The sequence below is a fragment of the Ornithorhynchus anatinus genome, chromosome 3, assembly GCF_004115215.2.
Source record: "Ornithorhynchus anatinus isolate Pmale09 chromosome 3, mOrnAna1.pri.v4, whole genome shotgun sequence".
NCBI lineage: Eukaryota > Metazoa > Chordata > Mammalia > Monotremata > Ornithorhynchidae > Ornithorhynchus > Ornithorhynchus anatinus.
In genome coordinates this window covers 51,684,900-51,699,394 of record NC_041730.1, presented here as the reverse complement: position 1 = coordinate 51,699,394, position 14,495 = coordinate 51,684,900, and the positions used below count along the sequence as shown (strand labels likewise).

Sequence of the window (14,495 nt, the reverse complement as noted above, 5' to 3'; positions counted from 1 at the left end):
TCTTTCCACTAGGCCACACTGACAAGAACCACTTAAGGAGTAAGAACCCCTTAAGGAGTGAGAACCCACCATAGGCAATTTCTACTCATCATTTGGGAATACATGGTTGTGCAAACCAAATAATGGTTATGCCCTCAGAGAATGACACAAACATATAAACATTCAACACTAAATTTAAAAGTGAATTGTCAACATGAAGCAAGAACAAGAAATGAAAACCACTGGAGGTCAGAAAGCATGGCCTAGTAGAAAGAGCATGGGATTGGCAATCAGCAGATACAGTTTCTGTAGAGCTCAGACACATGGCCTAGTAGAAAAAGCATGGGATTGGGAATCAGCAGGTACAATTTCTAGGCCCAGCTCCACCATTTGCCTGTTGGACGTGACCATGAGTGACAAGATGGGCCCACGGCTAGACAGAAATGCCTAATTAACATGTGGAAAGATGGCCATTTGGATTTAGAGCAGGTAGGTTAAATTCAATCTTCCACAAAACTTAAGTGAACAGACAACAGAAAATGAAAATTGGGATAAGGCTAGATATTATTTTCTTAAGGAAACAGTGGGAAGAGACATTGGTTCAAGATTAGAGGGAGGGTGAAATATAAAAAAGGCATGGTGGAGCAGAGTCTGAGCCCAGGTGGGACAGAACTCCCGTACACTCTATTGGGCAGTTCCTGAGGTAGGAACAGATCTGAGGGGAAGCTGGGACGAAACCAAGATGATTGGCATATCTTTCACCCACTTTTGGAATATACGCTCATGAATGAAGTGCAAAATCCTTAATCTGCTGCTGTTTAGGATGAGGCTGATTAGGGATCGGTGTCAAAAGACTTTCTATTACACAAAAGAGTAGCGCTTAGGGGAGCCAAGACAATGCTGCTAACTACCGAGTCCACCTGCAAGCTAAGAGAATCCAGCGGGACAGAGTTTGTCAGGTTGAATGGCAGAAATGTTCAGTGAAAGGCCCTTTATTTTTATTGGTGCTGGGAAATGAAGTAGTAATAATACTAATAATGGTATTTGTTGAGGGCCAAGCACTGGGATGGATACAAGATAATTAGATAGTACTAGAACAAGGTAGGATGGAAGGCACAAAGGTAATGATCGGAGGCGGAGAGGAGAAAGCATTTTAGAATTTAAGTGTACTTACTGAAGAATTTAAGAATTCATTTTAGAATTTAAGTATACAGTGATTCTACCACCATTCACTCGGAGTACTTACTGAACTACTGTTGGCAGAGCACCACATTACGAATTTGGGATAGTTGAAAATGCCCAAAACACATCTCATCTTCCCACCCAAAACCTATCCTCCCTTGGTTTTTCCATCACTGTAGACTGAACCACCATCCTCAAAGTCACAAGCCCATAACCTTGGCATTAACTCCAATACAGAAGCAGTGTGGCTCTGTGGAAAGAGCAGGGGTTTGGGAGTCAGATGCCATGGGTTCGAATCCTGGCTCTGCCACTTGTCAGCTGTGTGACTGTGGGGAAGTCACTTAACTTCAGTTACCTCATCTGTAAAATGGGGATTAAGACTGTGAGCCTCATGTGGGACAACCTGATTACCCTGTATCTACCCCAGTGCTTAGAACAGCGCTCCGCACATAGTAAGCACTTAAATACCAACATTATTAACTCATCTCTTATTCAACCCACATATTCAATCTGCCATCAAATCGTGTCAGTTCAATCTTCACGACATCACTAAAATCCACCTTTCTCTCACCATACAGAGATATGTTAATCCAAGCACTTACCCTATCCCACTTTATTGCATCAGCCTCCTTACAGACCTCTCTGCCTCCAGTAGCTCCCTACTCCTGTCCCTACTTTGTTCTGCTGCCTGGATCGTTTTTCTACAAAATTGTTCAGCTCATGTTCCCCCACTCCTCAAGAATCTCCAATGGTTGCTCACCCATTTCCTCATCAAACAAAAACTCCTTTCCATTGGATTTAAAGTACTCAATCACCTTGCCCCTCCTATCTTATCTCTCTGATTTTTTTCTACAACACAGCTTGCACACTTTGCTCCTCTAATGCCAACCTACTTACTGTACCTCGTTCTCATCTACCACCCCACAGACCCTTCGCCCACTCCCTCCCTCTTTATATCAGACAGTCAATCCCTCTCCCCACCTTGAAAGCCTTATTTAAAGCACATCTCCTCCAAGATATCTTCCTCTTCTCCCACTCCCTTCTACTTGGATTTACACCCTTTATTTATCCCATGCTCAACCCCACAGTACTTGTGTTCATATCCGTAATTGATTTATATTAGACTGGATGCTCACTGAGGGCAGGGAATGTGTCTACAAACTCTGTTACAGTGTACTTTCCCAAGCATTCAGTACAGTGTTCTATATGGTAAACCCTCAATAAATGTGACTGATCAAGTCAAGAGAATGAGTAGGCATGATTACTGCCCTCAAAGAGCTTACAATTTACATTAGTTAGGATGGAGCAATACAACAGATATATACATAAGTGTTATGGTGGGGGAGGGAAGGTGAATCCACAATTCCTTAGATGATATGAAAGTACTGAAATGGCAGTTGTAAGATGGGGTATAAAATGGGAAGAGGAGAGATTAATTAGGGAAGGCCTTCTGGAGATGTAATTCCAAAAGAGTTTTGAAGATGTACTCTTCCTGTCAGCTGGATCTAAGGTGGGGGGTCAGGGGAGGCATTTCAGGCAGAACAGAAGCTGTGACTATGAAGTCAGCTGCAGGAAGAGTTGAAAACGAGCTACAGGGTATAGGTTGGCTTGAAAGAAGCAATACATGCAAACTGGGATGTTGTGGGAGAAGATCAAAGCTAGTTAGGAGGAAGAAAGCAGTTTGATTGTTTTAAAGCGAGAGATCAGGCATTTGATGCAGAGAAGAATGGGTAACCAATGGAGGTTTTTGAGGAAAGGGGAGATGTGTGCAGAGCAATGTTTTGGAAAAATGATCCAGGTGGCGGAGACAAAAATGGATTGTAGTGATCAGCTGAGATGATGCAGGAGTCAATTCGGGATATGACAAGTGCCTGGAGCAATGTGGTGACATTTGGATGAAGATGAAGGTGTGAATTTTGGAACTGTCATGGAGGAAGAACCAACAAGATTTGGTGACAGACTCAATTACGGGAGCTGAAAGAGAAGAAGGAATTGAAGATAATGACAAAGTTTTGAGCTTGAAAGACAGGAAAGGCTGTAGCATGTTTGACCCTGATATGAAAGTTAGGTGGACGAATGGACTTCAGAAGAAGATGAGAAGTTCAGATTGGAACATGCTGAGCGTGAGGTGCCAGTGGGGCATCCACGAAAAGACATCCTGGAGGCAATATATGATTGAGGAGAAGTGAGGTCAGGGTTAGGGAGGTAAGATTTAGGAGCCATCAGAACAGATATAGTAGTTGAAGTCGTGGGAGTGGATGAACTCCCCAAAGGAATGGGTGTAGATGGGAAATACAAGAGGAATTAATTAATCATTCATATTTATTGAATGCTTACTATGTGCAGAGCACTGGACTAAGCGCTATAGTATTTATTGAGTGCTTACTATGTGCAGAGCACTGTACTAAGCGTTTCGAATGTATAATTACAATTCAGCAACTTATAGAGACAATCCCTGCCCAACAACGGGCTCACAGTCTAAACGGGGGAGATAGACAACAAAACAAGTAGTCAGGTGTCAATACCATCAAAAAAACCCACAACATAGACACATCATTAATAAAATAGAGTAACGAATAATATATACAAATATGCACAAGTGCTGTAGGGAGGGGAAGGGGAAGAGCAGAGGGAGGGAGTAGGGGCAATAAGGAGGGAGGAGGGGCAGAGGGAAAGGGAGGGCTCAGTCTAGGAAGGCCTCCTGGATTAGGTGAGCTCTCAGTAGGGCTTTGAAGAGGGGAAGAGAGTTAGTTTGGTGGATGTGAGGAGGGAGGGCATTCCAGGACAGTGGTAGGACGTGTGCCAGGGATCGACGGCAGGACAGACATGAACGAGGGACTGTGAGGAGGTTAGCGGCAGAGGAGCGGAGTGAACGGGGTGGGCTGGAGAAGGAGAGAAGAGAGGTGAGATAGGAGGAGGCAAGGTGATTGAAAGCTTTGAAGCCAAGAGTGAGCTTTTGTTTCATGCGAAGGATGATAGGCAAACACTGGAGGTTTTTGAGGAGGGGAGTGACATGCCCAGAGCGTTTCTGTAGAAAGATGATCCAGGCAGCGGAACGAAGAATAGACTGGAGCGGGGAGAGACAGGAGGATGGGAGATCAGAGAGGAAGGTAATGCAATAATCCAGGAGGGCTATTATGAGAGCTTGTACCAGCATGATAGCAGTTTGGATGGAGAGGAAAGGGAAGATCTTGGCGATACTGAGAAGGCGAGACTGGTAGGTGTTGGTGACGGATTGCATATGTGGGGTGAATGAGAGAACAGAGTCAAGGATGATACCAAGGTTGCGGGCCTCTGAGTCTGGAAGGATGGTAGTGTAGTACACAGTGACAGGGAAGTCAGGGAGAGGAAAGGGTTTGGGAGGGAAGATAAGGAGCTCAGTCGTGGACATGATGAGTTTTAGGACGTGGGCAGACATCCAGATGGAGATGACCTGAAGGCAGGAGGAGAAACAAGCCTGGAGGGAGGGGGAGAGATGGGGAGTAGATGTAGATTTGGGTGTCATCTCCGTAGAGATGACAGTTGAAGCCATGGGAGCGAATGAGATCACCAAGGGAGTGAGTATAGATGGAGAACAGAAGGGGGCCAAGGAAAGGGGGCCAAGAATTGACCCTTGAGGAACCCGTGAAGGAGACCAAGAATGAAGGGCCAGAGAGATAAGAGGAGAACCAGGAGAGGATGGAATCAGTGAAGCCAAGATTGGATAAAGTGTTGAGGAGAAGGGGATGGTCGACAGTGTCAAAGGCAGTTGAGAAGTCAAGGATTAGGATAGAGTAGGAGCCATTGGATTTGGCAAGAAGGAGGTCATTGGTGACCTTTGAGAGGGCAGTTTTGGTGGCGTGGAGGGGACGGAAGCCAGAGTGGAGGGGGTCCAGGAGACAGTTGGAGTTGAGGAATTCAAGGCAGCGAGGAATCAGAACTGAGTCTTGAAGGACCTGCCAAGTTAGGGAATGGGAGGCAAAGGAAGAGACAACAAGAGAGACTGAGAAGGAGAGACCAGAGAGGTAGGAGAACCAGGAGAGGACAGTCAGTGAAACCAAGGTTTGATAGTGTTTCTAGGAGAAGGTGTGTCCATAGTACCAAAGGCAACTGAGAGGTCAGGGAGGATTTTGCAAGGATATCACTGGTGACCTTGGTGTTAGAGTGAAGCAGCTTTCTCTAGTGAATAGAGCATGGGTCTACAACAAGCAGCATGGCCTAGAAGAGCGAGCACAGGTCTGGGAGTCAGAGGACCTGAGTTCTAATCCCAGCTCTGCCACCTGTCTGCTGTGCGACCTCGAGCAAGCAGCTTAACTTCTCTGAGTGTCACATGGGACAGGGACTATGTCCAACCTGTCTACTCCAGTGTTGAGAACAGTGCTTGACATACAGCAAGAACTTAACCAAACTCTATTATTATTATTACTAAGGACCTGGGTTTTAATCCTAGCTCTGCCACTTGTCTATTGTGACATTGGGCAAGTCATTTCATTTCTCTGGGATTCAGTTACTTTATCTGTAAAATGGGAATTAAGATACTGGGACTTTGCAACCTGACTAGCTTGTATCTACCCCAGCACTTAATACACATAGTAAGCACTTAAAAAATCATAAAAAAGCAAAGAGAACAAAAGCCCAATTATAGAGGGTTAAGGAGGGGAGTTATAGGAGAGAAAGCAGTAGAGGCAGCAAGTGTGTACAATTTGAGTTTGGACAGGAATGAAAGGAGGAAGATGGGGCAATAAACTACTGACCAATTTCTAGGCACTCCATCAGCTCTCCCTTAGACCTATTTGCTCTCTTCTCCTATTACACCCCAATAAGTCTCTTCACTCCTCCTGGGGACCTAACTGTCCTTAATTCACCTCTCTCTGGTCTCTGACCCACTGCTCATACATTTCCCCAGATCTAGAACACCCTCACCCATTACACCTTTAACAAACCACATCCCTTCACTCCTATCTCCTTCAGGCGGCATTCTCTGATTAGTCCCCCACTTTCCAAAACATGCCAATCTGTGTCACCTCAGCACTCTTTGAGCATTTATCTACCTATTGTTATTAATTTGTTGTACTGTACTCTCCCCAGTGCTCTGAACACAGGAAATACTCGATAAATAATACTGATTGACTGGTTAACTTACATTCATTTGAATTTATTTTCCTTCACACTCTTAATACTATTACAAACACTTATTCCTTACTTAGGGGGGGCAAATGTGGCCCAGTGGAAAGAGCACAGGCCTGGGAGTCAGAAGACCCAGTTCTAGACCCAGCTCTGCCACTTGCCTGCTGTTTGACCTGGGGCAAGTCATTTAGCTTCTCTGTGCCTCAGTCTCCTCATCTGTACAATGGGGATGAAATAGCAGTTTAACCTCCATCTTAAATAGTGATCTTATATGGGATAGGGTCGGTGTCCAATTTGATCATCATTTATTATTAGCACTTACCTCTGTGTTTGGCCCATAGTAAACACCAATAAGTACTATCAGTAGTAGTAATAGCTGCTAATCCTCCTATCTCAATGCAGGGCTTTCTGAAAGCTACTCTCTCATTCTGAGAGAATGCTACAAAGTTTACTCTGGCTTACAAGGTTTACATCTTCCTTTCTCTCTTCTCAACCTCTGAAGTATTTTGACTGACTTGAATGGAATAATTAGATCCAGCTTAATGGCATATCTTCTTTTGGGTGGCATTTAAGCGCTTACTCTGTGCCAAGCACTGTGCTGGGGTAGATGCAAGCTAATCTGGTTGGACACAGTCCATGTGCCTCATAGGGTTCACAGCCTTAATCCCCATTTTACAGAGGAAGTAATCGACGCACCGAGAAGTGAAATGAATTGCCCAAGGTCACCCAACAGACAACTGGCATATCCTGGGTTAGAATCCAGGTCTTTCTAACTCCCAAGTCCATGCTCTATCCACTATACCATGCTGCTTCTCATAGCTAATACTAGGTCCCTAGTTCGTTAACCCAAGAGACGGAACAAGCCACCTCCTCGCTCACCACTGGGAGTCCCTACTTCAAGCAAGTTCCATGCGTGCTGGGTAGGGGATAAAAATAGTTCCTGTGCCTTCTTGGACCCTGTCCCAAGGTGAACTGGGGCACCCACCATCTCAAGGTCAAACACTATCTTGTGACTGCCCGAGCCAGCAAAGTGGAACTCAGAAGCATGGGCGGGACATTGCCCCTGCAAACGAAACTGCTAGACAGACATTCCAGGCCAGGAATACCAGAAGGTGTCCCTCATCCCTGTACCACCCAAATAAGCTATGGGGGGAGGAAGGGGGTGGATGAGGACAGGGAAGGAGACTGGACAAGCAGAAATTGGAAGCCACAATGGCCTGGTAAGGAAGGTGATAAATACCTGCCACCTCCGACATTCTTGCAGCACAGAGAGGCTTGCAGAAGCTGGCTGCATGTCACCTCTGCCCAGAGCATGGGATGCCCAGTCTGCCTGCCCCAACTGAGGAGCCATGGGACAGAGGAGCGTCCCGCTGAACGCTCGTGGGGCTGGAAGCTAGGGTGCTTCAGCAAGTCTGAGCAACGCATATGTGTATTCCTCCCGAAAGAGAAGTTCAATTCGCCATGTAGAATAAATTTTGCACAGCTCAGCCTTTTTGACCCCAGTCTCTCCCTCTTCCTGTGCCAATCCTCGAACCCTCTGTCACAACTGAGAAAAGCGCCATGGTAACCGCCACCTTCCCTCCTGCCACCGAGTGCTCTCATTTCTGGAATGCTTCATGAACACAGGGACGGGAATAAAAGCTGCTCCCATTTGCTCTCTGAGACTCCTCCGTTGCTGCCAAGAAAAGCACCATAGTAATGCCACCTACCCACCTGCCCCAAAGGGTTCCTGCTTCAGGCCTAGTCCAATCCCACCGATACACTGAGTTTATTCTGCACACTTGTCTTGTACTTCAATGTTTCATCACTCCCGATGTCTGTCTCCAATCCTTTTTCCCCCATTTAACACCTAGGTTGTGAGCCTTGAGGGACAGAGACCATGTCTAATTCCCACTTGTGTATTTTCTCTCAGCACTTAGTTCAGCACTCTGTACATAGTATGTGCTTAATACTATTACTACTACAAGGTGCCTTTGGTTGAACAGAACCGAAGGATAAAACTTTAACCAGCATTTACTCAAAATATTGTATAATAATATATTATTATAATTGTATAATTGTATATACTTACGCTACTTTTGTATATAAGTATAATTGTATATACTTACGCTACTTTTGGAGCAGGGATCTGATTCGTAGCATTTTTATCCCTGTTTGTAAATATATTGTTTTGGTCAATTTTGGGGGTCTTGGGAAAGTGGTAATCAATTTTAATTACCATTGGAAACTATCCTTCATTTAGCACTGTTTCACTTAATTGGTTTCATAAACATATATGAGACTAATCGGGGGAGGGGGGTGGTGTAGGGTATGGTATTTGTTAAGCTCTATGTACCAAGCACTGTTCTAAGCTCTGGAGTATATATAAGCTCATCAGGTTGGATATAGTCCAAGAAGAATAAAATATGGTCCATGCCTTTCAAGAAAATCACAACCTAATTTGGGCAATAAGCCTACATGGGCCTGGGAGTCATAAGGTCACAAGTTTCAATCCCACCTCTACCACTTGTCTGCTGTGTGACCTTGGGCAATTCACTTCACTTCTCTATGCTTCAGTTACCTCATCTCTAAAATGGGGATTACGACTGTGAGCCCCATGTGGGCAGGGGCTGTGTGCAACCTGATTTGCTTGTATCCACCCCAGCACTTAGTACAGTGCCTAGCACGTAGTAAATGTTAAACAAATATTGCAACTAATTAATTACATAAGTGGTGTGGGGCTGAGGGAGGGGTGAATATCAATTACTTAAAGAGTAAAAATCCAAGTGCGTAGGTGATGAAGACAGGAAAAGGAGTAGGGTAAATGTGGGCTTAATCAGGAAAGATGTCTTGGAGGTAGTGTGACCTTAATAAGGTTTTGAAGATGGGGAGAGTGGTGATCCGTTGAATATGTAGGGAGAAGCAGTTCTAGGCCAGAGGGAGTGTGTGGGCAAGGAGTCGGTGGCAAGATAGATGGGAAGCAGCGTGGCTCAGTGGAAAGAGCCTGGGCTTCAGAGTCAGAGGTCATGGGTTCGACTCCCAGCTCTGCCACTTGTCAGCTGTGTGACTGTGGGCAGGTCACTTGACTTCTCTGTGCCTCAGTTACCTCATCTGTAAAATGGGGATTAACTGTGAGCCTCATGTGGGACAACCTGATTACCCTGTATCTCCCCCAGCGCTTAGAACAGTGCTCTGCACATAGTAAGCGCTTAACAAATACCAACATTATTATACTAGGGTTTATCCTAAGTAAAGAAATATTCAAAGGAAAAAAAAAGACAGCACAAAGTATACAAGCATAAACAAAGCAGCGTGGTTCAGTGGAAAGAGCAGGGGCTTTGGAGTCGGGGCTCATGAGTTCGAATCCCAGCTCTGCCACTTGTCGGCTGTGTGACTGTGGGCAAGTCACTTAACTTCTCTGTGCCTCAGTTCCCTCATCTGTAAAATGGGGATTAAGACTGTGAGCACCACGTGGGACAACCTGATTCCCCTATGTCTACCCCAGCGCTTAGAACAGTGCTCGGCACATAGGAAGCGCTTAACAAATACCAACATTATTATTACTTAACAAAAGAAATAAAAGAACATTCTGCAAGCAGTAAGTCCTAAGGGTACACAAAGTGATTGTCTACACTATAGTCATTTGGGCTTAATCTATGCACAAATACAATATAGTCCCATGCGCCAGAGGGAGGCACCCCAGACCATTCTGATTTCTCAACCAATTTCTGGCTCTGTTTTGCCATCTCTACTTGTACCACTGCTTCAGGTTTCTCTTTGGGAAACAGCAAAGCATGCTTCCATGTGGTGATTAGAATGTTGCTCCTTTTGGGCTACCTCTCTCCCAGGCACTCAGTACCTTGCACACATTAAACACTCAATAAGTACCACCGATTGACTGATTTCAGATCTCGGGTAGAGATGTGGCCACAATGGAACTTCTACCATGGGTTTAAGATATAGGATACAACCAACCACCCTCTCAGTGGTGCAGGACCACAATAAAAAGGCTGCTGATGCAACATATGTTCCCCCAAGAAAATCTTACCTGCACATTAGTTATCATGGTAATAAAAAGAATTAGTGAATTTTTCTCCACATCTGTATAATTAAAATGTTAACCTCACACAGAAATGGTTAGAATAAGGTCAAGTGCATAACGAGGCTTTGAATAAATGACCCTGGTGCCTCCACTCTGCCAATCCTCCTACTGCCTCATTCACTTACTTTTAAGTGAAGATAATTTGCTTTTTGGCTGAGGGCCAAATGTCCACAACTACCATCTGTAAAGCAAACTACCCAATTTCTTTAAAACTGCAGGATTAGAAACCTCAGTTATTTTGAGGCTGCTTTAAGCACCTAAGAAGAGAAAGGCAGTCACAGCAGTAAGGGGCATTAAAGGGAAGTGAGGGAGAAGAAAGTTAAGAAGAACGACGAATGTTGACAGCCCAAGAGTTAAGGAGGGTTGAGAAAGCGTGGCTGAAACACCATTCTGGGACTAGTTTTATTTTTACATTTTCACCAGTATTGAAAGTACCCATTACAATGCCCAGTATGTACTAATCGCCTAAACAATATTTTTTACCTTATTTGGAGACTTCAAAGGTGAGATGGCTATTTTATTTGGGGTCTGTGTGGTAGAACTCAAAGTGGATCCAATAACACCACTTTCAGAGATTGTTATTGTTTTCGGTGGAGTCCCTGGAGTAGACTGTGAGAGAACCCTGCCTGCAAATGAGATACAATTGTCAATTTTACTTTCAGTTTGTAAACACAGTGTACCGAAAAATTACAAAATACATTAACACTATCTAGATTTTCATTTCATATCATTAACCATTTAGCCTCGACTCATCTCTCTCCTTCAACTTACATATTCAATCTGTCACCAAATCATGTCAGTTGAACCTTCACAGCATCACTAAAACCCACCCTTTCCTTTCTATCCAAACTGCTACCATTTTAATCCAAGCATTTATCCTATCCCGCCTTGACTACTGTATCAGTCTCCTTGCTGACCTCCCTACCTACAAGAGTCTCTCCTGGCTCCTGTCCATACTTCACTCTGCTTCCTGGATCACTTTTCAACAAAAAGGTTCAGTCCATGTTTCCCTACTCCCCATCCACCTCCTCACCAACCCCTTACTATCAGCTTTGAAACACTCAATCACCTTGCCCCCACCTCACTTCACTACCCTACTATAACCCAGCCCGCAAACTTTCTCCCTCAAATGCCAAACTACTCATTGTATCTTGATCCTATCTTGCCGTTGACCTCTCACTCCCGACCTGACTCAGGCCTGGAATGCTTTCCCTCTGCATATCTAACAATTACTCTCCCCACCTTCAAAGCCTTACTGAAGGCACATCTCCTCCAAGAGGCCTTCCCAGACTAAGTCCTCATTTCCTCTTCTCCTACTCCCTTCTACATTGCTCTTGCATTGATTTGCTCCTTTAGCAAAACCCTCAGCCCCACAGTACTTATGTACATACCTGTACTTTATATCAAGCTTGTCTACCCCTCAAGAGTATAAACTCATTGTGGGCAGGGAATGTGTCTGTTATATTGTACTCTAAGTGCTTAGTACACTGCTCTGCACACAGTAAGCGTTCAATAAATACAACTGATTAACCAAGAAATGCCATGAATTTGACTGGGCTCTACCAGATCTTCCGAATCATCTATTGCTAATTTTAGTGAATTTTCAATGGGCAAAATTAAGGACCCCATTTTCATTTCTCAGTTTGTCAACACCTGAAGTCACACCCATAGAAGTGAACATTTTGTTACATAAATGTTTGAAACCAGTTTTAATAATAACAATAATAACAATAACAATAATTGTTAAGTGCTTACTACATGCCAAGTACTATACTAAGCACTAGGGCAAGTACAAGATCAGGTCAGACCCAGTTGCTGTCACATATGGAGCTTACAGTCCAAGGGGGAGGGAAAATAGGTGTTTAATCACTATTTTACAGATGCAAAAATGGAGGCTCAGAGAAATTAAGTGACTTGCCAAAGGTCACACAGGAAGGACAGAGCCCAGATCCCATGTTTTCCAGATCCATGCTCTGGCAACTAGGCTCCATTGCTTCTCCTCAAATGGCAAAGGAAGAAATTTAAGCAGGCCTTTATGACCAAAGCCCAGGTCATGATGGACTGAGCCAAGCAAGTGAGGAGGGGCACACAAAGTCTTGATAATGGAGGACTGAGGGCAGAAGGAAGATTCAGAGCCACCAAGACCACTATGACTTAGTGAAAACCAAAAGGTGTCATACCAATTTGATTTCTTCTCTGATCATATTCTTCTTTGTCTCTGTGGATTGTCCCTTTATCTAGACTTTACTAACGCTTCAGATTATGTTCTACAAGACACTTGCTTCAATGATTAGGGAAAGTACAGCCTGGAACAATGTTTCCCTACTGTTATCTGTTCCAGAGCACATGAAGACATGAGTGGAGGTTGGTGAGTAACCCTAATTCTATTACTCAGGGTGGGTGAGGGAAGAGAGAAGATAGTATTTTTGTTTTAAGGATTGCAATTAAGAGCTAATTATCAATGGATCAGCCTAAGGATAGGCTTTCTCAACCCAGAGATAGGTCCTAGGGCTCAGTTCTTTTCAATGTTTTTATTGATGAACTTTAGGTTGGGATGTGTTTAATTTTGCATAGTACATTAAACTGGGTAGAGTTAGCAGCCTCTCAAAAAATAAAATCTGAAGTAAACAAATTATAAAAGTGATCCCACAAAAACAGGATAAAGTAAGATAAAATGCAAAGGAGTGCATTAAGCCATGAAAAACAACTGTCACAAATACAAGAAGGGGAAAGTCTGGCAAAGCATAGCACAGCAAGATCTGGGAGGGAGAATTGTGGGGGAGAAGAGGAAACTTGATAGCAATTATTAGTCAGCAATGCAGAATCCTTTTCTTGAAAGTCACAAAGTACTGCAATCATCTGAGTTGCGCAGATCTTTGGCATACTGGGTCCACAATGAAATGAGATGTTCTGGTATTGTTAATCTGATTAGAAAGACTCCTTTCAAGATTGAAGGATTTTATAGGGAAATTGCTGACCACTGACAGATATCTAAACGAGAGGAAACGGTTTCAGTTTAAAGCAAAGTTAGACTAAATATTGGTTGTGCTCTATTGGTTCACCTCCATCTCTGTGGAGTTTAAAGCAAACAAACAAAAAAAGGCATCAGCTGCCCTGGATGACTTAAAGCTTTCATCTGAAGGCATGAAGATAGTGATTGCTAAAGATCCTTTCAACCTTTATGGATCACAATTTGAATGTTTTATACCAAACTGGACACTACTGATTTATTTTTTTCCTCAATATACAAAATGGGATGCCTTTTTTAAGTACATAAATGTTTAAAATTCAGAGATTAAAATGCAGTTTTCCTGAATTTTTTCTATTCTTCAATTCAGCTTTCCCTAAGTTACTATGAATCAATAAAAGCAACTACACATACTTTTGTCTAGGTTACAATGAAATAGATATTTTAGATTATATTTTTGTGCCTCCTTCAACCTTTGCCCAATTCATCTTTTCCATTTTTACATTTTATTTACAGAATTTCTAACAAGGATCCTACTTTAAAGATGATCAATAACCTACTAATTGTTTATGAGTCCCTGTGGCAGAAACACCCAGATATTTCCCAGCTCTAGAAGTCTCAACATAAAATGATGAACATCTTAAACAAAGGAACGCGGTCTGCATGTGGTATGAACTGACAAAAAGAAAAATGGTAGTTGAGTAGTCTCATCTGTCTAACCCAGCACAATGGGGCATTCTATTTAGTCTTTTATATACTTGCATTACAGTTTTGATGATGGATGTTTTCAACATAGCCTATAAAAGCCTACACTTTCAACAGCCTTTGGACCTGTTATCTTTGGACATTTGATATTCACCCCACTCCCCAACCCCACAACACTTATGTACATACCTTCAAATTATATATTATAAATTATTTATTTATATTAATGTGTGTTTCCCCCTCTAGATTGCGAGCTCATTATGGGCAAGGAACACATCCACTTATTCTGTTGTATTGTTCTCTCCCAAGCACTTAGTACAGTGCTCTGCACAGAGTTAGCGCTCAATAAATACCAAGTAGGTCAAACCAAGCAATAGTTTGTAGAAGTATAGAACTAGGTTGGGGAGGGGAGGGGGTGAAGGTTTAATTCTTAATGTAGAATTCTTACATACCTCAGCCTGATTTCTCTTAGGT

At 43.3% G+C, this 14,495-nt stretch overlaps 1 protein-coding gene and 1 long non-coding RNA gene across 2 annotated transcripts in view; one reads left to right on the top strand and one right to left on the bottom strand.

The window, feature by feature from the left end:
• Nucleotides 1-14,495, bottom strand: part of LIN54 (lin-54 DREAM MuvB core complex component) — an 88,632-nt gene that overhangs the window by 40,526 nt on the left and 33,611 nt on the right. The window contains exon 4 of the mRNA XM_029060551.2: nucleotides 10,832-10,974. Coding sequence (XP_028916384.1) covers nucleotides 10,832-10,974 — 143 coding nt within the window. The remainder of the gene's footprint in view (nucleotides 1-10,831; nucleotides 10,975-14,495) is intronic.
• On the top strand, nucleotides 12,445-13,965 carry LOC114810165. The gene is made up of 2 exons (XR_003757886.2): nucleotides 12,445-12,716; nucleotides 13,833-13,965. It is a non-coding gene; the product is annotated as an uncharacterized LOC114810165 (long non-coding RNA).